Source organism: Carettochelys insculpta, chromosome 28 (assembly GCF_033958435.1).
Source record: "Carettochelys insculpta isolate YL-2023 chromosome 28, ASM3395843v1, whole genome shotgun sequence".
In the NCBI taxonomy this organism is placed as follows: Eukaryota; Metazoa; Chordata; order Testudines; family Carettochelyidae; genus Carettochelys; species Carettochelys insculpta.
In genome coordinates, this window is record NC_134164.1 from 12,983,221 (window position 1) to 13,004,081 (window position 20,861).

Below are 20,861 nucleotides of genomic sequence, written 5' to 3' on the forward strand. Positions count from 1 at the left end.
CTGTGGAACTTACTGCCAGAGAGGGGCCCAGAGCTTAGGAGGCAGCAGAAGGCCCAGAGAGCAAACACTGTGGAAACTGCCCTGGTCAAGGGCATCAGCCAGCCTCAGCAGGGTCAAGAGAGATGCCCCAAGCAGATCAGCCCTCTGGCAGGGCCACTTGTATCTGCCTGAGGGTAGTGGGGACACCAGGCCCAGCCTGGCAGTTCATGTATTAATTGATCAGAAGAGTTTCTGAACCTGCTGTAACATGTCTGATTGCCAAGCTCTGGTGGTTGCACAGCTGTGGGAGCGTGGGGGTCGGACGGGGAGATAATGGCTTAGGGTACTTACTGTGTGTTCCGTGGCATGGTGGGATCAAATTCAGCAGTGATATCCAACCACTGCCAACGCCTTCCCCCCAGCTGTGATTCCCAGTGGATGATCCCTGGGGATGGTAAATCATCTGCGCTTGTCCGCACCACCAGTATTGTGTGACGTTCCCACTGCACTCTCCAGGTGGCTCGTCTCACTCCATGAGACATGAGCCAGGCCGTTGCAGAGCTGTTGTTCCTGGCTGGCTGCAGGCTGTTACTTTGGTTCCTGTTTCTGAGCCCTTCTGCAACCTACTGGCTTGTGTTAGGAAAGTTTGTAGGTTCTGCTGTGGCCAGGGCAGATTTGGGGCCAGTCCTGGGTTCCCGGATACACGGTGCTGCGGTCAATGTTGTGTATAGACCTTACCTCTAACTCCCCTGCCCACCAGGGGTCTGCTGCACAGCTCCAGGGCTGGTTTTCTCAGAGGCTGGCACAGTAATCTGGTCACTAGACCTGCCAGAGAGTCAGCCCAAGGTGCAGGGAACCTCACTCTGGCCACCTGGCACTGGGTCAGGCTGGGCACTGCTGAGGTTGATGGAACTAGGAACAATCCAGGGAAAGTGCCCCGCCCCCGTGGCCGTTGCAAGAAGTGTTTATCTTGTCGGCTTTTCCCCTAGTGGCACAGGATGCCCACGACTCAGGAGACCGATGGGTTCCAGGTCAAGCGCCCTGGCGATGTCAATGTGAAGTGCACCCTGTTGCTCATGCTGGACCACCAGGTGAGACTTCTGTGTACAGTGCATCTGGGTGTCCCCCAGCTGCGCCACTGCCCAGGGCAGGCTGACTGCCCCAGGGAATGTCCGTCCCTTCATGGCACAGCTGCACAGGGAGGCCCAACTGGCAGCGGCAGCCGCCAGGGTTGATCTGAGCAGCACACTGAGTGATGTTAAGGAGCCTGGGGCCCCCCGGCAAATGTATGTAAACATGCCTGGCAACTGGTGCATGCCGGGCAGCCCCAAGACAAAACAGAGCCTCCTGGGAGGGCAGGTCCAGCAGCGTGGGGAATTAAGCAGGAGGCAGGCGGTACACCCAGCACTTACTGCTAACATCTCGCCATTCCCACGCTACCCATCCCATCCAGACGCTCCACCTCCTGGGAACCCTGGTGGCGCCTTTGAGCTCTCCTGTGGAGGCCTGTGTGACCACACCCCCGGAGAGCCTGCTCCTCCTGCAGGCTGCAGAAAGCCTCGGCCCTCCTGTGGGTCTCTGAGGCCACCTGCTGACTGTCCATGGGTGGGGAACTCACATATAGGTCCCACAGCAGGCTCAGCCCCAAGCTTCATAAGCATGTATGACACTGTGTAGTGAGGGAGCCAGGCCTTCCTCTTCCCCAGGAGAGTCCTTTCCCTAGATGGCTCCCAGGAGAACAGCACCCCTTCCTGTGCTCTGCAGCTCCTGGTGCTTCAGGGAGAACCACTAAGGGCACTGGGGACAATTTGAGCCCCATCTGGCTGCCATGCAAGAGGGATGGGAAGTCCATTCTGCAGTGGCCTAGGGAGCCTTTGGCTGGTGGTACCCTGGCCACCAGGGATGGTGAGGAAGGCAGGGGCCAGGTGGTACAGGAGAGGCTCTATCCTTGCTGGGAGGTGCTGAATTTAGAGCAGAGCACCCTGAAGGCCCAGGAAGGCTACAACTGCCCAGCTGGCTGTGCTGCGTCCCAATCCTGTCTGCCCAGCTGCTGGAGCTACACTGGCACTAGGAGATGTGCAGCTGGCTCCCAGCTGAGTTTCTAATGGCAGTGGCAAGCCAGACTCCCCACCCTTCTGGACCTGGTGTGCACACCAAGGGAGGAGGGGAACTGCAGACAGCTCCATTCTCTACAGCTCAGCCTTGCTGACGGGAGGGTAGGCAGGAAACGCAGTGGAGCCCAGAGGCCTGGGCCCTCCCTGGGGGAGCACTGCATGTGTGTATGTCTCTCTCTCTCGGCAGCCTCCGCAGTACAAACTGGACCCTCGCCTGGCTCGCCTGCTGGGTGTGCACACCCAGACTCGGGCCAGCATCATGCAGGCGCTGTGGCTCTACATCAAGCACAACAAGCTGCAGGACAGTCACGAGAAGGAGTATATCAACTGCAACCGCTACTTCCGCCAGGTGCACCCTGCTCCCGCCCTGCAGTGCCCTCTGCCAGCCTCAGCTGAACCCTTTCCCTGCTGGCCAGCCTTGCTGCTGTGCCTTCGTCTCTGCCAGCGTCCCAGGGTGGGAGGGGAATGTGTCACTCGGGGGCGACTGGGGTCTGGCTGCTCCCCTGCCCACTTGATGGGAATGGAGCTGGTCCCTGCCCCTGCTGGACTCGACCCTGTTGGACTCTAACTGGGTGAGGCTTCCCGGTTAACTGGTGGGGGCTGGAGCAGCCCCCTTCCACAGTGGCCCTGGGAGTGCTGCAGGCGGTGGCTCTACAGCACAGCTGGAGCAGCCCTTGTCCACGGGAGGGGGAGGGGTGCTCGAGGCCAGCCAGGCTGCACAGCCCTAGGCCCCCCATTTAATTGTTTAATGGATTAACTAATGGAACAGGATTTTACGTCCCTAACTGGCAGCTGGCCCCCACTCCCTGCACTTCTCCCTGGCTGAGCCACGCTCCTAATGCTCTGACCTGCCCCCACTAGATCTTCAGCTGCATTCGCATGCGATTCTCAGAGATCCCCATGAAGCTGGCAGGCCTGCTGCAGCACCCAGATCCCATCATCATCAACCACATGATCAGGTAGCGCCGGGCGCGCCCCGCTCTGTGCTCTGGGGCTGGGACTGCCGGTTGGGTTTGCTTCTGGGACTCTCCACTGTGCTCGGATGGGATGGGCAGGGCTGGCTGGCTGTGGAGCTGGGACAATGGGGGCTGCCTGGCTGTAGAGTGGGGCATGGGGATAGTTGGGCCATGTGTGTGAGGTGGGGGATGGGCAGGACTGGCTGGCTCTGGAGCGGGGGATGGCGGCTGCAGGTGACCAGGTCTCCAGCCTGGGACTGCTGCCGCCCCTAACTGCCATCCTCCCTGTGGCCTCCAGCGTGGATCCCAATGACCAGAAGAAGACAGCCTGCTACGACATCGATGTTGAGGTGGATGATCCCCTGAAAGCTCAGATGAGCAATTTCCTGGCTTCCACCACCAACCAGCAGGAAATCGCCTCCCTGGATGCCAAGGTGTGGGGCACCCGTCCGCTACCCTGGGGCCCAAGCCTTGCCCTCGACCTCTGAGAGCAGTCCTGCTGTGGCAGGGGGTGGATGGGCCCTGAGGCTGTGAATGGCTGGAGTCCTGGCTTGTGCACAGTCAGTGACCTCGCTAACAGCCCCGTGTCCCAGAGCGCAAGACAACAGGCAGCTCGCCCCAGCCCAGGCAGGGACGTGCTCATGGGGTGCCCTGTGAGTTGGGAAGGGATCCTGGAAGCAGGGACAGGGTAGCCAGCAGGAGCAGTTAGAAATTCCTTCATCTGCTCTCCCCACATTTCCAGTTCAATAGGCCCATGCTCTGGTGCTAGTGGAGGCCTGGGCAGCTGGTCACCTCTGCCTCGGGGGTGAACCTAGCGGGTGGAGGTTTCTGCAGAGAGAATGCAGGGGGCAGGCATGAAGCCACCCACCTGGAGGTCCAATGGGCTGCGGAGGGATACCTGGGGGGGGGAGGCCTGGGCTTCTGAGTGCACAGCACCCTGCCTTGGACGGGAATCTGCTATTCCTAGATTGGGGCTGGCAGGTCCAGGCAGGGTCCTGGGTTCTTGGCATGCCCAAGCTGTGGTTAGGAGAGCAGGAGATGGCCCCTGACCTGGATTCAATGCACCTGCGCTGCTCACCCAGGGGAGCAGATGGGGCCCCTGGCCAGAGGTTCCCCTCCCTTTTTCCATCTGTGGGTGGCATAAATTGTGCCCCAAGGCATGTGTGGATATGCACCACCAATGGGGAACCACCACCCATTGTGGCTGGTTGTGGGCAGCCACCCAAGCTCTCAGCTTACAAGGAACGCTGCAGGTGGCCTGGATTCACTGTGCCTCATGAGCTGTGTGGCAGGCCAGCTGCCAGGGAGCCGGGTACCTGGGCCACAGGCAAACATACCAAGGAGATTCCAGTCTGTGCGGACACTCTCCCCCTCTGCTCTCATGGAAGAGAGTTCCAGTGCTCTCCCTCCCAGCTGCCCATCTCGGTCAGGCCATGCAGGGCTGGCTGGAATCAGAATCCCTGGTGCCAGCTGCCAGGGGCCATTCACACCACCAGAAAATGGGGAGGATCTCCCTCTGTGTGCCAGTGCTGGGCAGGGGGCCGGTTTTACCCCTTACACTGCAGCACAAGGGACATGGGCCTGGCCTCGCTCTGGGATGGACAAAGTCAGCCATGTTCTAGCTGGCACTGCCTCACCTGTGTCTTGATAGATCCATGAGACCATTGAGTCCATCAACCAGCTGAAGACACAGCGAGATTTCATGCTGAGCTTCAGCAACAACCCACAGGACTTCATTCAGGAATGGATCAAATCCCAGAGGAGGGACCTCAAGGTAAAACAAAAGCCCCTCCAGAGAACCAAGCTGCTCCTAAGGGGGCTGGGCAAGGCAGGGTAGCACAGAAAACCCCAGCCCCGTGCAACCTACCTGGCCACGAAAACCGTGTCTGGATATGAGATTTGCTCTCCCCATTTTGCTGATAGCCAGAGGTCCCAGCTGTGGGAGGCAGGAGTTGTCTTATGCTGCACTGCCATTCTCAGTGGGAGATGAGACCCATCTCCAGAGGCAATGCAGAAATGAGGGTGGTGGTCCGTCCCCCATCCCCTCAGCACTGCACTGGAGCAGCCCAAGAGCTGGGCTCCATTTCCACCCACTGGGGCTGCTTCTGTGCTTGGAGCTCAGGACTTTAGCTTCCAGTGGCTGCAGCCGGATAGTCTGGGTGTGGGGTATCCCCTGCAGCTCCTGCTGTGGCTTGAGATATGGCCCTCAGGGCTTACTTCCCAGCAGTACATGTTCTGGGCATCTGCCTGCCTCCACTGCTCCTGTGTAACTCAGCACTCGCCAGTAGCTCCTCCCAGCAGCTGCAGCTGGGGTGCTCCAGGTTCGGGGCTCTCCCTGCTGTGGCTGTTGGCTTCTTCCAGTAGCTGTAGTGGGTAGCCTGGGCCCTGGGCTCTCCCCCCGCCCCCCCATGTGACTGTGGGAGTGGAGCTCAAAGCTGCTTCTCCCAGTGGCTGGCAGTGGGACTGGGAGCTTCTGTTCACTGCTCCTCCAGCTGGGCTTGAGGTTTCTGCTCCTAGTGTCTCCAGCCAGGACTGTGGGGTTCTTCCCCTGCAGCTCCTGCTGGGACTCAGTGTGATTGGCTCCAGGCTACAGCCTTGGGAGCTTCTTTTGGGGAGACCATTTTTTCTCAGGGACTCTCAAATTGGCCACCTCCACCTCTGGGAACCTCTGGGTGGTATTCTTGGGACCTCATCCCCACACCTTCAATCCAACTTTAGCCAGTTCCCTTCCTCTTTCTTCCCCCCGCCCCCTCCGCCAGGTTACACCACCTTGAAGTTTCAGATGTGAACTTGACCAGTTTGAAAACCCTCAAGCCATAAAATTGGCAGAGCTTAAACATAGCCCCACCTGCTTGGGGGCAGTGAGTACAGTACACATGAGGCCTATGCAGCACAGTAGTGCAGCCATGGGGCAACTCTTCCAGAGCAGGCTCTGCTATGACACTTATGCTACCCTGTGGGGGATGCAGTCATGCTGGTAGGAGTTGGGGGTGTCTGAAGAACCTCCTGTGCAGCCTGGGATGGCAGAAACTGCGTCCCACTGAGTATTCCCTTCTCCACGTGCGGTACTGCAGATCATAACGGACGTGACTGGGAACCCCGAGGAGGAGAGACGAGCCGACTTCTACCAGCAGCCCTGGGCACAGGAGGCTGTGGGGAGGCACATCTTTGCCAAGGTGGGCCCCTTGCTGTTATGGCCCAGGCTCCCTGGGATTGGCTCTTAACTCTTCCCAGCATCCTTCTCCCTGCCCCAGGCAGTGCCAGATGGGTGGGCAGAGCCCCTGGCCCTGTCAATCTGTGAGCATGCAGTTCAGCCTTACTCTGGGGCTATCCAGCAGGAAACAGAGTGGTGCCTGCATTTCAGCCCCTCTCCTTTCCTGGTCAGCTCCCATTATTCATTCCCACCCCAACTCTGAAACTAGACTCTTAAATCTGTCCCTGCCCTTCTTCAGCTGTTTAGTTAGAAGCAAACCTGACAAGACCATAGTCAGTCAGTTTCATTGGGCAGGCATGAAACAGGCCCAGCCTGTAGGTTTCACTCTCAGCTGCCCAGGTGGGTGGCACCTGCTAGTCTCCCCAGAAGTGGAGGGCTGGACTAGGTGAGCTCTGCTGTGGAAATAGAATGATGCCAGTGAGGCAGCAGGCATCAGAGCTGTGGTCAAAAATCCTGAGCTGAGTCAGGGGCTGCCCATCTCTGTTCCCAGCAACAGAGTACCTGGCTTAGTCTGCCATCATTCACACAAGCCCCAGTGTAGTGGTGGGAAGTCCCTGAGTGGAGTTGTGCTCTAGTTCTGGTTTATATGCTAGTGAGACTGTGAGCACATGCTAGAGGGAGAAGAGCCCTCCCAAGCTGACCTTGTATATGTCTGCCTTCCAGGTGCAGCAGCGCAGACAGGAACTGGAACAAGTGCTTGGGATTCGCCTTACCTAATGGGCTGGGCACAGCTCAGGGGCTTTGCTCATTCCTCATTAGCACCTGAGCCTTATGGTACAACTTACTGGAGTCAAATACAGCACTTGCCCAAAGCCTGTGCCCCCTGGGGGCTCTGAGCCAATAGCAGCCCCAGGCATTTCTAGCCCTGTGGCTTCTTGGGGTCAGGCAGCTTGAGCTTAAAGGCAGAGGATGTGTGTGGGGCCCAGGTAACATGTGCAGCCTCTGTCTTGCCCCTTACTTGCGTTACTGGCCTTGCTTGCTGCCTTTGCCATTCTCTCCTTTCCTGTTGTGTTTATTGCAGTCTTCTCTCCAAACGAGCTGGCAGGGGAGGGGATCCAGAGCTCTCCCTGGGCCACTTCTATAACAACCCCTGCAGGGCTGCACTGTCTGAATGACACTGGCAGCACCACAGTCAGAGCTGGTTCTGTGGGGAGCCCCAGGATGCTGACACACCAAGGGCTTCCCCACTTCCTGCTGTGCCTCCAAGGCAAGTGAGGGCAGGCACCCGCTGTCCCTTCCTGAAACCAAAGCTTTGTCCATTCCAAAGGCTGGTCTGGCCCAGCCAGCCCCAGTGGTTTTGCACTATGGTTTTGCGACCAGGTTTATAAAAGGAAGCCTTTTGTACAGTGGATTTGTAGCTGATTAATGAGGGTTCTCTTGTACTGCACTCATGCCTCAACCTATGCAATGAATTCACTTTGGTCTTGGCAGCCTCATGGTGTCATCTTGTGGGTAACTGAGCTTATCTACCAACAATCAGCTGAACGTTCCTCCCATTGCAGCAGCTTGGCCTTGTGGGGGCTACTCTGCTCCAGCAAAGCCTTGATCCATACCACAAAGAGCACATGCTCCAACTGGCTACAAACACTAGACTCAGGGTAGCAAACAAAGGGCAAGAAACCAGCATGTCTGTTAAAGGGCAGGAGGCTCCAGCCCAGACAACAGCATGAGCTGGGCTCTCCCGTGCCTTAACCCTAGTCCAGCTGCCCCTGCTGCAGAGAACACACGTACTGTTCCAGGCTTGGGGGCAGCTACAATTCCTGGCCAAAGTAGGCAGCAGAAGGGGTGTTTACAAACAGGCAGGTGCTGGGGGGCAGCCCAACTGCTTTTGCTGTTGTAACCATTTGATGTGGGTTGATATTTTCTAATAAACATTTAGTAGCACCTTGCACCACTGTCTCCTTCCTCAGCACAAGCTGAGTTCTACTGGCCAAGGGAGCAGCACTGCCATGAGCCTGGCCAGCTGCAGGTGTAACCCACCAAACCAGGGAGGACCCAGCCTGGCTGCTCATTACCTCATCGCAGCTGAAAGGCCAGGGGCATAACCACATCAGTACTTCTCCCTGCAGCATGAGCCAGGGTAGGCAGAGAGTGAAGTCCAGTGCCCATGGCCAGAGCTGTCACTAAGCATAGGGAGCAAGCAGGTTAGCCCAAACCTGAGTGTTAGCTGTGTCCCTTCCTCCCCATGGAAGGGAACTGCTGCTCAGGCCCCATACCACAGCCTGGCCTCAGGTTTTCTAGACCCCTGGAACCATAACCTGGGGGGAGTGAGGACAGTTCCCAGCTGTTGGCAGGACCACAGGCAGCTTCCTCTGTTGAAAGCCAGGCTCCAGGGAGCAGCTCAGCCAGCAGGGACCTTTATTAAGGGAAAGGTGAGAGGGCCAGGCCCCAGCACAGACAGTTCAGGCCAACGCTTACTTCCAGAGCTTCTTTATGGACATGTTCTTCTCACTGTCCTTTTGCATCACCTGTGGGGAGAAGGGAATGGTGAAGCCCCTCCATGCCTGGAGCCTGCCTTGCACTCTGCCTTAGGGCTCCCTAGCACTGCACTCTCCGTCCAAGCCCTAATCTGCATGTTCACCAAAGGCATGGCAATGAGCTAACCAGCCTTAGCTCCCAGGCTGAGAAGGAGGTGCCCCAGCAATGCTACCTCCTAGAATTGCCATAAAGCCACTTATCTCCCCTACAGTACTTCTCCCTTGCCTGAGGAGCCAGCCAAGGCCAGTAACTGATAGAACGGGGGTGCTGGGAATTGCCAGGGGCTCCCATCACCCCCTGACCTAACGCCAGTTGCTTTGGCAGAAGAGGGCGAAGCTGTGCAGAGCCTGTCCCTGGGCAGCTGCCGCAGCCCTTCCCCTCTGATAATACACCTGGAGTTGTGCTGAACTCACGGGGAGAAAGCCCCAGGGCTCCCTCTACCTTGGGCAGCTCTCTGCACCATCAGCCCTGGGGGAAGAGCAGCCCTGGGCTGGGGCAATTCCTGCAGACCGCTTGCTCTGCCAGAGGCTGTCCTACTTCTCCAGCACAGGGACCAGCAACTGCCACCTCTCCCTCCCGCTGCTGCTAGGGCAGAACAAAGGGTCTTACCTTGGCTACAGCCATCTCAAAATCCTCTTGTGTGACGTGCACCCTCCTCTCACGCAAGGCGTACATGCCAGCTTCCGTGCACACCCCCTGCAAGGGCACAAGCAGGAAAAACAGTCAGCTCCCTGCTATAGAGCAACAAGGGGGGCAGGTACCTGCAGCTTCCCTCCCCAATTCTGCTACCATCCTCCTCGGGCAGAAGAGGAGCTCCCACGTCAAGGGGCAGTGTGTGAGAGTCCTGTACGTCCCTGGAGACCTGCCCACTGCCCTCACCACCTGGGTGAACGCAGGGTGCTCAGCATGGCCCGACAGGCCACTAACATGCAAGGAGCAGTGCAAAGCTAGAAAGTGACAGCCAGACTTGGCCCAGAGAACTTGCTCCAGCCCCAACTCCTTACCTTCACCTCAGCCCCAGAGGCTCCTGGCATCAGCTCTGCAATTTTTCGCAGATTGATCCCCCGTGTCAGATTCATTTTCCGAGAGTGGATCTTCAGAATGTCCAGGCGAGCCTGTGGGGAGAGCCCCAAGCAGGAGGTGAGACTAGCGAGGGGCCACCCCCTGAAGTCAGCCAGTGGAAGGGGCGGCTGGCCTGGGGAGGGAAGGCCCAGCCCCAGATCCCTCTACACAGCTGTGTGGCCAGGCTGGGACTAACCTTGCAGGGGCATGGCCTTACAGAAACAGCATTCGACTACTGTCCCTGGCCCTAGGTAGATGAGCCTGGCCAAGGCTCCCCCACCTGTTGCGGAGAGGGGAGCGCCCTGCTGGTAACTCCAGGGTCTAGCAGGGGACTGCCATGTGCACACTGGCCCAGCCACCATGCTGCCCACCAGTCCCTGTGCAGGGTTCCTCCATTACCTCTTCATTTGGAGGGGGGAACTCAATTTTCCTGTCAATGCGGCCCGGGCGCAGCAGAGCAGAGTCCAGGATGTCTATCCGGTTAGTGGCCATGATGACCTGCAAAAGGGTGGAGGCTGTCACTGTGCAAAGGAGCAGCTGAAGGGGCCCATCCCACAGAGAGGGGTAGGGGCCCATGCTATTGTTAACTAGCCATGCTAGGGCCCAGGGTGCCAGCCAAGCTGAGTCCCCTGGCTTGAGGTCCCAGCTGGGAAACGGAGCATGTGGGAGCTGCCCCCTCATCAGGGCAGGGAGGCCTGGGGAGACGGGTCACGCTGAGCTGTACACACCTTAATGTTCTTTGTGGCCTCAAAGCCATCGAGCTGGTTGAGGAGCTCCAGCATGGTGCGCTGCACCTCACTGTCCCCCCCAGAGCCGCCCTCCAGGCGCGAGGAGCCGATGGAGTCGATCTCGTCCATGAAGATAATGGAGGGCGCGTGTTCCCTGGCCATCACAAAGAGCTCCCGCACCATGCGAGCACCTACAGACAAAGCAGAGGCCCCTGAACGCCTACAGCAGGGTGGAGTAGGAACCACCACTGCTCTGCAGCCCTGGGGCTGAAGCACGGCTCTGCTCTCACTGAAGAGACAGGGATCCTTCAGCACACGGGCCAGCGCAGGCCTGGGGCGAGGAGCACGGTCACCGGCCACACCTGCAGAGTGCTCCTCTGCACCCCTGGGAACAGAGACCCCACGTCCCAGCTCTCTGGACTGGCTGCCAGGAGCACTCACAAGAGGCGTTCAGCACAGGGCTTGGCTGCAGCCAAGCAAAAGGAGAAATTCATTTACACCACTAACTTGAATCAATTTCAATCAATAACCAGGAACCCGATTTAAATTCCTGCATGCACTCTTGGTGTGCATCTCGCCTGTAGCTATTTCTCTGCACCCAGGATCGTGCTGACGGGGTGGCAGAACCATTACGGAGCGGCGCCTAGCCATCCAATAATGCCTTTCCTGTCCACGGGCTGTGGGTTTTGGCTACCCAGCCTAACACGCGCTCTCCACACATTTATTTTCCAGCTGCTGGACTGTCACGCTGTACAGCATTAGCACACGGCCACGGATGATTGTTCAGCTTAGGACTTTCCTCTGGACTAGGGTCAAGCTGTACATTGGATTGCAATTAAGCCTTGAAAACCAACATTTTAAACCATTCCAGTTCAATCAAACTAATTCTGCTGTGCTGGATCCACATGAACATTGGGTCAGTTTGTCAAAGGTTTTGTATTGGGAAGAAATCACTAATGAGTGAACTGAGAGGTACCGGCCGCTTCCTGAAATCCTGCTGGCATTTATCTGCATCTGTAGATGCCTAACCCCCTTTTGCCAGTACTGGCCCCTCATCCTTTGCAGCTCAACACAGGCAGCACAGCTCGTTCTTTCCCCCACCTGCCTGTCAGCCATGGACTGCAAGCAGGAAACCAGCTTCCTGCTGTTCCAGCTCCCCTTGGAATGAGTTAGTCCAAATGAGGGTTCTCTGCACCCGCTAGCTCATCTGACCCTAAAGTGGAGGTTTCTCAGCTCCCCCCACCTCTGGAAATACTGACCAGGGAATGAGGTAAGTAAGCAGCACTCACTCCACTGCAGGGAGAGGCAGGCACAGCTCATGCACCGTTGGAATGGTTTGAAAGCTTGAGCTGATCTCAGGAGAAACAGTTCCCCCCCTTCCAGGTCCCATTACGAAGCAGCAGCACAGTCTGGCGGCGGGATGCCCCATGTGCATTGTTCAAAGGTGGATAATCGCACCCTTGGCCTGAGCATTTCAAGCTGAGTTCTGTAATTTCACATTTCGTGTTCACCAGCCTGATTGAACTACAGCTTCTCCTGTAACTGCACAGGTCTCTGTCCTGCTGGCCCAGCATTTCAGCCCAGGGACACCCGGCACTCTGCAGAGGGACAGTGTGGGGAGGGGAGGGCTGAACACGTGCTGCTCACCCTCGCCAATGAACTTCTGCACCAGCTCAGAACCCGAGACGCGGATGAATGTGCAGTCAGTGTGATGAGCCACGGCTCTGGCCAGCAGGGTCTTCCCAGTGCCGGGAGGTCCATAGAGCAGCACCCCCTGCAACAGCCAGTGGAGAGAGGGATGTCATTTGCCCAGGAGGGGGGCAGGATGCCCAGTCTGGCAGATGTGGACATCTGGTGCCACCTAGGTGGCAATGTGCTCATAATGTCCTCCAGGTCCCAGCAGGCCCAGGCACCCAACTGTCCCTCCAGCTCCCGCCTGGCCTTGTAGACTTAGGGTGCAGAATGCAGCACTGCGGGGGGGGGGGAGGGGGGGCGGCACGGGGCAGGCAGCCTTTGGAGCTGGACTTTGGGGTGGAGTAGGGCTACAGAGCACTCAGATTCATGCCAGGAGGCCATTGCTCCGTGCCCAGGCCACTGGGGGCTTGAGCTCTGCCTCCTCCAGCTGTGCTAACCCCTGGGAGGGGTGGGTGGCTGCATTCCCTGAGGATTGCCCCTCCCCCTCAGCATGGAAAAGGAGCAGCCATACCGCAGGTAGGCCTGAGACAGGAGGGGGCGGGGGGGGGGCAAAGCTCAGGTCTCTCCTACAGCAGTCACTGGGGTCCCACCCTCCCACTGACTGGTCCAGGAGCGGCTCCCTTCTCCCTCTCCCCACAGCGAATGGCTGTGCTCCCTACAGGCAGCGCCAGCTGTTCCAGCCTCCCCATTCCTGGGAGCTGGAAGGGAGTCTCCTCCCCCTCCCAAGCTGGCAGGAACCGCCCAAGGAAGGGTGATCCCCAGCAGGGCAGAGGGTGATGAGTAAGCCACAGGACTCCTGCGAGTGCCTTCTCCCTGCCTGCCAGCCCAGCCCAGCCCAGCCCAAGCCACTTGGCAGGAGGCACCTGTGGAGCACCAAGCACACGTGAATTCTGAGCAGATCTCAGATGCCCCAGGCTGGCAGAGCCCCTCCCTGCAGCATGGCGGAGAGCACTTGCCTTGGGCTGGGCTATTCCCAGGGCCTCAAAGAGCTCTGGGTGTTTGACAGGCAGCTCAATCACTTCCTTGATCTCCTTGATCTGCTTGTCCAGGCCGCCAATCATCTCATAGGTGGAGTCTGGGACCTTCTCAACCATCATCAGGGACACCAGCGGGTCCACCTTGTTGGGCAGGATCTTGTGCAGTGTGTAGCTGTCGTTGCGCAGCGCCACACGGCAGTTCGGGGTCACCTGTGGAGGGAGACAGGCAGGAACTCAGGGCAGGGCCCCACTTACACTTGGCACTAGCTGGTGGGAGCCCCCTCCTGGGCATCTGCCGCACTCTCAGCACCCTGGCCTGGCACTGGGCACCTGCCACACTCTCAGCACCCCGGCCTGGCACTGCCCCAGCAAGAGCCCCTGTTCAAAGGGAAATTCACCCCTACCGCCCCTGGTTAAGACAGCCACAAGGGGAGGCAGATGCTGCCCAGCCGCCCTCCGATGCCCACCGAGGGGCCTGGTACTCACGTCATTGATGTCAATGTTCTTATCCACGTCCACCACAAACTTCCCTTCCGGGTGAACCTGGAAGACACAGAACAAAGAGCGGTGGGATCAGGGCAGTGCATGCAGCCCTCCCCGGCCCCCTGGCAGTGCAGGAGAGCCAGGGCCCTGGAGCAGAGCCAATGGGACTCTGTGGGTCACTCACTAACTTGCCTCCGCACAGGCTGGTCTAACTGCGTAGTCTAAATAGTCTAGGCACTGTGGCAGTTGCCCTGAAGGGGGCCCTAGTGACCACCACCCCCAGAGGTCCCCTGGGCCCAGCACAGCAGGGTCTGCTAGTCCTGCTCTCCAGGGCAGCACCGAAGCACAGCCTGTCTGGGGGCTTCCCAGGTGTTCTGAGGGAAGAAGCCCAGGCAAGTCCCGAGGGCTTGGGGAAGGGCTGGTCCTGCTCAAACCTTTCCTAACACCCTGTCCCAGCCCCAGGGCCTCCCACTCCTGGGACGATTCCCCAGCTGAGCAGAACTCACTAGCAATCAGCTTCTGCACAGAGCAAGCCCCTTTGGTTTCCCTGACCCTTCCCAGTTACTCCCCCCAGGACCAAGGACCAGCTCTCCTGCCCCTTGGAGGGAGCGCCTGCCACCAGATCTAGCACACCCTTTCCCCAGGGCCACCCCTCAGCCCTGCAGGGGGCAGATGGCTCCTGGCTCCCACAGGGATTTGCAGTGCACTGGCAGCCCTAAGGGCAGTTCACCCTCCTGAAGGCTCTGGGGGTTACTCTGTTCCAGCCCCACTTGCAGATTAAGTGGTAAGGTCAGGGGAGTGGTGGTCCCCGGCTGGGGAGCAAAGCAGCACTGCTCTAACCTCACATGCCTTGCCACCCATCCCACCAGCCCCCAGCCGGCAATCCAGCAGCTCCCCAGCTCTGTACCTTGACAAGCACCTTCTTCTTATCCATGGCCCTCACCACCTCGCCGACATAGGAGCCCTGCTCCTGCAGCAGCTGCAGCTCCTCCCGCAGCAGGCGCACTGCAGCACAAGGAGGAGTCAGCCCTGGCCCTCCCAGGCCATGGGGGGGTGAAGAGGCTGGCGCCCCTTGCAGGGCCTCCAAGCAGGGCCCAAGCAGAAAGGCCCTCATGCCCTTCCAGGGCAGGGCCAGCCAGCCCCTGGCACTCCCACGGGGGGGGGGGAGGGGGGAGAGAGAGGGGGCACAGGTAACTCCCCACATGCCACAGCCTGGCCCTTGTGGACACAGCAGCCAAGCTCCAGGGCCAGCACCTGCATCCTTCTCAGTCCGGGGATCACAGCCAGCTGCCCACCTTTGCGGCTACCCAGGAGAGCGCATGGGGAAGGGGGAGTCCTGACTTTCCCCTGCGCTGCATATGAAGAGACTAAGACTGCCAGAAACCCAAGACATCACCCAGACAATGAGGGTTTGACAGAACGTGGAACAAGCCACCTCTCCCTGCAGCAGACTGCTCTCATGGCACATGCCAACCAGCTCCCTTTCCACCAAGCAGGGCTCCTGGGGAGGGGACCCTAACTTTCTTGTTTTCAAAGCCCAAATTCAGAGGGAAACAAGTGCAGGGCACAAGGCGGACGCCCGGCAACCGGGAGAGAAGAACTGGGAGAGCCAAGCAGGGGAACACAGATAAGGCAGCTGCCCAGTGACTGGAGGGGAAGACAGGAGGAAGCCAAACGTGGGGAACACAGACAAAGCAGCCAGCCAGCAACTGTGCAGGGGGGCGGGGAGGAGAATTTGGAGGAAGGGGCTGCCCAGCAGCCAGCAGGATCCCTACCTTTGGCATTTAGCTCATTCCTCTGCGCTTGCAGGCGGCGGAGATTCTGGCTCTTCTCGTTCACAATGAGCTTTGGAGAGAGGAGAAAGGATAAGCCCCTGCACACCTGCCCCTCTACAGCACCTCAGCTCAGGGTCAACTCACTTCTGAGCACATGCTAACTACCAATCTAACAGCCAGGCACTGGCTGGGTAGCTCCAGTCTCCAGTGCATGGGCCCCTCCCCTGGGGGCAGCAAGGCCACAGTTCTCGCCCTTCCCACCCAACTCCTCCCCAGCATCTCCAGCAGGAGTGTTCAGGAAAGCAGGCCAGCCCTAGAAGGGGCAGGGGACGACCTCCCCTCTCCTCCGGGGGAAGGAATGTTCCCCTAAGAAGGAAACAAACCAGCTGTCACGTAGCACTTTTAGGACCAACAAAATAATTTGTTAGATGATATTTCATTAAAGTGTGATGTGACTGCTGGTTTGTTTCGTTAGAACACAGACTAACAAGGCACCTCTGTTACTATTTCCCTGCAAAGGGGTCCCTTTGTCCCTGCACAACCACCAACCCTGAAACCTGGACAAGAGACATCCGCGATCCCTGAACCCCATGCTACCAGAGACATGCTGCTATGCTCTGGGGAACAATTTCAAAATGACCCCTTGTGGCCCTGTAGCCTCCTGCCACTGACAGGCAAAAATGGCATCCTAGAAAGATCCTCCTAATTCCCACCTCTCCTGCTGGGAGCCTGAGCCTCCAGCCCCACTGACAGCCCCACTGCTCGAGGCGCGCCATGTTTGTCTTCCTCCCCAAGGAAAGAAGGGATTTCGTCTGCACTAAGTGCAAGCTGGTCTCCATTTCAGAAGAAAAAATTAGAGGACTGGAGGCTCAAGTGTTGACCCTATGCTCAGTCAGGGAGGATGAAGATTTCCTTGACAGAAGGGACCATTTATTCTTCCAAGCACAGCAGGCAAAAGAACCAGGGAGGGCAGTAAGGGCCGAAGAAGAGAACTGGCAGCATGTAACTTCTAGAAGAAAAAGAAGGCAGCTACATGAGTCCCCCATTGATGCAGAGCTAAGTAATAGCTTTCAGGCTCTCTCCACCGGTTCTGTGGTGGTGAATGGTTTAGAAGGAGCCTCCCAGGGAAAAAATTGGAAGGGAACCGCTTCTACTGCGAGACATGGGATGTGTAGTCCTAGGGGTGGGGGTTCAATGACCACCACCCCCATAAGAAAAAGACGGGTGGTGGTGGTTGGGGACTCCCTCCTAAGAGGGACTGAACCATCCATCTGCCGACCAGACGTGGAACCTCGTGAGATGTGTTGTCTACCGGCAGCTCGAATTTACAATGTGACTGAGAGCCTTACAAAACTGCTCAAGCCTTCAGAATACTACCCCTTCCTACTTCTGCATGTGGGAACTAACGATACGGCCAAGAATGACCTTGAGTGGGTTACTGCAGATTATGTGGTGCTGGGAAGAAGGGTCAAAGAATTTGGAGTGCAAGTGGTGTTCTCATCCATCCTTCCTGTCGAAGGGAAAGGGCTAGGTAGGGGCCGTCGAATTGAGGAAGTAAATGCATGGTTACGCAGCTGGTGTCGGAGAGAGGGCTTTGGATTCTTCGATCATGGGATGCTGTTCCAGGCAAAAGGATTACTGGGCAGAGATGGGGTCCACCTACCCAAGAGAGGAAGGAGCATTTTCACAAGTAGGCTTGCAAACTTAGTGAGGAGAGCTTTAAACTAGGTTCGCTGGAAGACGATGACCAGAACCCTGAGGGGAGAAAGGAACTTGGAGATCAGGAAGAAATGCAAAGAGGAATGTGCAACAAAAGTGGACCCCTGGTTCGAGTAGAGAGGGCAGGGAGATCAATTGGTTACCTAAGGTATTTGTACACCAATGCCAGAAGCCTGGGTAACAAGCAAGAGGAATGAGAAGCCCTGGCCCAGTCCAAAAACTATGACTTGACTGGGATAACAGAAACTTGGTGGGATGACTCGCATGACTGGAGCACTTTCATGAAAGAGTATAAAGTGTTCAGGAGGAACAGGCAAGGGAGAAAAGGAGGAGGAGTTGCAATGTATGTAGGAAAGCACTATGATTGCTTGAAACTCCGGTACATAGAAGGAGAAAATCCTGTTAAGAATCTATGGGTCAAGCTTAGTGGTGCAGGCAGCACTGGAGATGTGGTGGTTGGCGTCTACTACAGGCCGCCAAATCAGGATGATGAGGTAGATGAGGCTTTTTTTGGACAACAGAGAAGTTTCCAGATCATGGGCTCTCGTTATCATGGGGGACTTCAGTTACCCTGACATCTGTTGGGAGACAAATGCGGCAGTACACAAGCAGTCCAGGAAGTTTCTGGAGAATGTTGGGGATCACTTCTTGGTACAAGTGCTGAAGGACCCGACCAGAGGTCGTGAGCAGCTCGACCTGCTGCTTACAAACAGGGAGGAACTCATAGGGAAGGTAGAGGTGGGTGACAACCTGGGAAGCGGTGATCATAAGATGGTGGACTTCAGGATCCTGACCAAAGAAAGGAGAGAGAGCAGTAAATTACACACCTTGGACTTCAGAAAAGCAGACTTTGACTCCTTCAGGAACCTGATGGGCAGAATCCCTTGAGATGCTACCATGAAGGGAAAAGGAGTCCAGGAAAACTGGCCGTATTTTAAGGAAGCCCTATTGAAGGCGCAGAAAGAAACCACCCCACTGCGCAGCAAGAGAAGTAAATATGGTAGAAGACCAGACTGGCTTACTGGGGAAATCCTTGGAAAACTCAGGCACAAAAAGGGAGCTTACAAAAAGTGGAAACTTGGACAGATGTCTAGGGAGGGATATAAATGTATAGCTCGAGAATGCAGGGCAGTTATCAGCAAGGCGAAAGCACAACTGGAATTGCAACTTGCAAGGAATCTTTGAAATGTCGTGGAGATCGGGAGAGACCCCAGATGATTGGAAAAAGGCAAATATATTGCTCATCTTTAAAAAAGGGAAGAAGGATGATCCAGGGAACTATAGGCTGGTCAGCCTTACATCAGTCCCCAGAAAAATCATGGAGGGGCTCCTCAAGGAAGTCATTTTGAGGCACTTGGAGGAGGGGAGAGTGATCAGGAATAGTCAGCATGGATTCATGAAGGGCAAGTCATGCCGACCAATCTGATTAGTTTCTATGATGAGACAACTGGCTCTGTGGATAGGGGAAAAAATCAATGGATGTGATTTATCTTGACTTTAACAAAGCTTTTGATACTGTCAGCAAGTTAAAGGAATGTGGATTGAATAAATGGACAGTAAGATGGCTAGAAAGCTGGCTAGAAGGTCAGGCCCAGAGGGTAGCGATCAACGGCTCGATGTCAGGATGGCGGTCAGTTTCTAGTGAAGTGCCCCAAGGTTCGGTTCTGGGTCCTGCTCTGTTCAACTTATTTATCAATGACATGGATGAAGGGTTGGATTGCACCCTCAGCAAGTTTGTGGATGACACTAAGCTGGGGGAGAGAGGTAGATATGCTGGAGAGTAGGGATAGGGTCGAATGTGACTTAGACAAATTGGAAGACTGGGCCACAAGAAATCTGATGAGGTTCAATAAGGACAAGTGCAGAGTCCTGCACTTGGGCCAGAAGAATCCCAAGCATTGTTACAGGCTGGGGTCTGACTGGCTTAGTAGTAGTTCTCCAGAAAAGGACCTGGGAGTCGTAATGGACAAGAAGCTGGATGAGTCAACACTGTGCCATTGTAGCCAAGAAGGCTAATGGCATATTAGGATGCATCAAGAGGAGCGTTGCCAACAGATCCAGAGAAGTGATTATTCCTCTTTATTGGGCTTTGGTGAGGCCGCATCTGGAGTTCTGTGTCCAGTTCTGGGCCCCCAATTATAGGAAGGATGTGGACACACTGGAGAGGGTCCAGCGGAGGGCAACCAAAATAACTAGGGGCCTGGAGCATATGACCTACGAAGGAAGGTTGAGGGAATTGGGACTGTTTAGTCTGCAGAAGAGAAGACTGAGGGGCGGGTGGGGGGACTTAATAACAACTTTCAACTTACTGAAGGGAGATTGGAAAGAGGCTGTTCACAGTGGTCACAGATGGCAGAACAATGGTCTCAAGTTGCAGTTGAGAAGGTCCAGGCTGAACATTAGGAAAAACTTTTTCACTAGGAGGGTGGTGAAGCATTGGAATGGTCTACCCAGGGGAGTAGTGGAGTCTCCATCCCCGGAGGTGTTTAAGTCTCAGCTCAACAAAGCCCTGGCTGGGCTGATCTGATGGGTTTGGTCCTGCCTTGGGCAGGGGACTGGACTTGATGGCCTTTTAGGTCTCTTCCAGCTCTGTTGTTCTATGATTCTATGACAGAAATGCTGGCTCAGACCTCCAACCAAAAATGCTACTGGCTCCCTTGGAAGAAATGCCCTGCAAACCCAAGGGCTGCCTCAATCCCCCTAGGCAGCCACCTAGTGCAAATGGTGCCCTGGCTCAGACCCTACCCCAGAGAGCCCCATGCAGGCAGCGTGGGGCTGGCCGCTCACCTGCAACTCCTCGATCTTGGACAGGTAGTACTGGCGAAGGCCTGTCCCCCCTTTGCCTTCGTCCATGTCCATCTGCAGAGACAGCACGTACCAGGGCAGGCCCACGAGACACGGGGGGGCGGGGAGCGGGGTTCGCGCTCACAGGAGACGGGGGCTCACTCTGCAGAGGAGCAGCAGCTGGGCGGCGACAGGCCGACCAGCCCCAGGCGCTGCCCACGAGCCAGAATGGCCCAGCGCCTCTTTCCCCACACGCACGAGCCACGTGCGGCGGCAGCTCAGGTCCCGCAAAGGCACCGCGGGAGCGGGAGCGGGGGCGGGGGCAGCCGCAGAGAGGAACCGGGCGGCGAGGAGACCCGGCCCCCGGGCGGGCGCAGGCCGGGCTGCCCGCCTCCGCGCAGCGCCGCAGCCAGACGCCCGGCGGGAGAGCCTGGGGCCGGGGCGGGCCAGGCTCCAGGCTCCAGGCTGTGGGTGGGTGCGGGCCCCGCGGGGGGGGGGGCAGCCCCAGGCCCGGGGACCCCCGCGGGGGGCTGGACCCAAGTGGCCGGTGAGGAGCCGCTCCGCCGTGGCCCGCCAGCGCCAGGGCCCTGGGCCCCTCCGCCCCCCACGGCAGCCCCGAGGTTCAGACAAGCCCCGCCCCCGCCGCGGGGCTCTCACCTGCTCCGGCCCGTCCAGCGCCATCTTCTCCGCCGGCATCTGAGCAGAACGAAGTGACGCGCGCCGCGCAGGCGCAGCTGGGCTAGTGTAGCTCGCTGTCCACACCCAAGATGGCCGCCGCCTCGGCCCTTCCCGGGTGTTCACGGGCGGGAAGCGCGCTGTCGTCATTTCCTTTTCGTGACTCGGGCTTGTTGATCGATAGAGACTGCGCAAGGTCAGGCCGGGGAGTGCGCACGCGCA

The 20,861-nt window shown here is 57.5% G+C and overlaps 2 protein-coding genes across 2 annotated transcripts in view; one reads left to right on the plus strand and one right to left on the minus strand.

Annotated features, from left to right (window-relative positions):
- SMARCD2 (SWI/SNF related BAF chromatin remodeling complex subunit D2) overlaps positions 1-8,152 on the plus strand; it is a 32,533-nt gene extending 24,381 nt beyond the window's left edge. The window contains exons 7-13 of the mRNA XM_074979157.1: positions 969-1,070; positions 2,281-2,442; positions 2,955-3,052; positions 3,348-3,483; positions 4,701-4,823; positions 6,124-6,225; positions 6,927-8,152. Of these exons, the coding sequence (XP_074835258.1) occupies positions 969-1,070; positions 2,281-2,442; positions 2,955-3,052; positions 3,348-3,483; positions 4,701-4,823; positions 6,124-6,225; positions 6,927-6,980 (777 nt within the window). The 3' untranslated portion in view covers positions 6,981-8,152. The remainder of the gene's footprint in view (positions 1-968; positions 1,071-2,280; positions 2,443-2,954; positions 3,053-3,347; positions 3,484-4,700; positions 4,824-6,123; positions 6,226-6,926) is intronic.
- Positions 8,153-8,606: 454 nt separating this feature from the next.
- Positions 8,607-20,705, minus strand: PSMC5 (proteasome 26S subunit, ATPase 5). The gene is made up of 12 exons (XM_074979159.1): positions 20,622-20,705; positions 19,968-20,039; positions 15,462-15,531; positions 14,594-14,691; positions 13,690-13,746; positions 13,183-13,413; positions 12,179-12,305; positions 10,532-10,722; positions 10,203-10,301; positions 9,746-9,856; positions 9,351-9,437; positions 8,607-8,731 (listed from the first exon to the last, which is right to left on the minus strand). The coding sequence occupies exons 1-12, from the start codon at positions 20,658-20,660 to the stop codon at positions 8,678-8,680; spliced, it is 1,236 nt and encodes a 411-aa protein (XP_074835260.1). The 5' UTR covers positions 20,661-20,705; the 3' UTR covers positions 8,607-8,677.
- Between the last annotated feature and the right edge of the window lie 156 nt (positions 20,706-20,861).

What these genes read in the sequence shown, in the direction of transcription:
- PSMC5 (XM_074979159.1), bottom strand. Translation starts at nt 20,660, where the DNA reads ATGCCGGCGGAGAAGATGGCGCTGGACGGGCCGGAGCAG. An exon ending in CGCTGGACGGGCCGGAGCAG is followed by an intron (nt 20,040 to 20,621) that starts GTGAGAGCCCCG and finishes CTGTCTCTGCAG; the next exon opens with ATGGACATGGACGAAGGCAA. An exon ending in CCAAGATCGAGGAGTTGCAG is followed by an intron (nt 15,532 to 19,967) that starts GTGAGCGGCCAG and finishes CTCTCTCCAAAG; the next exon opens with CTCATTGTGAACGAGAAGAG.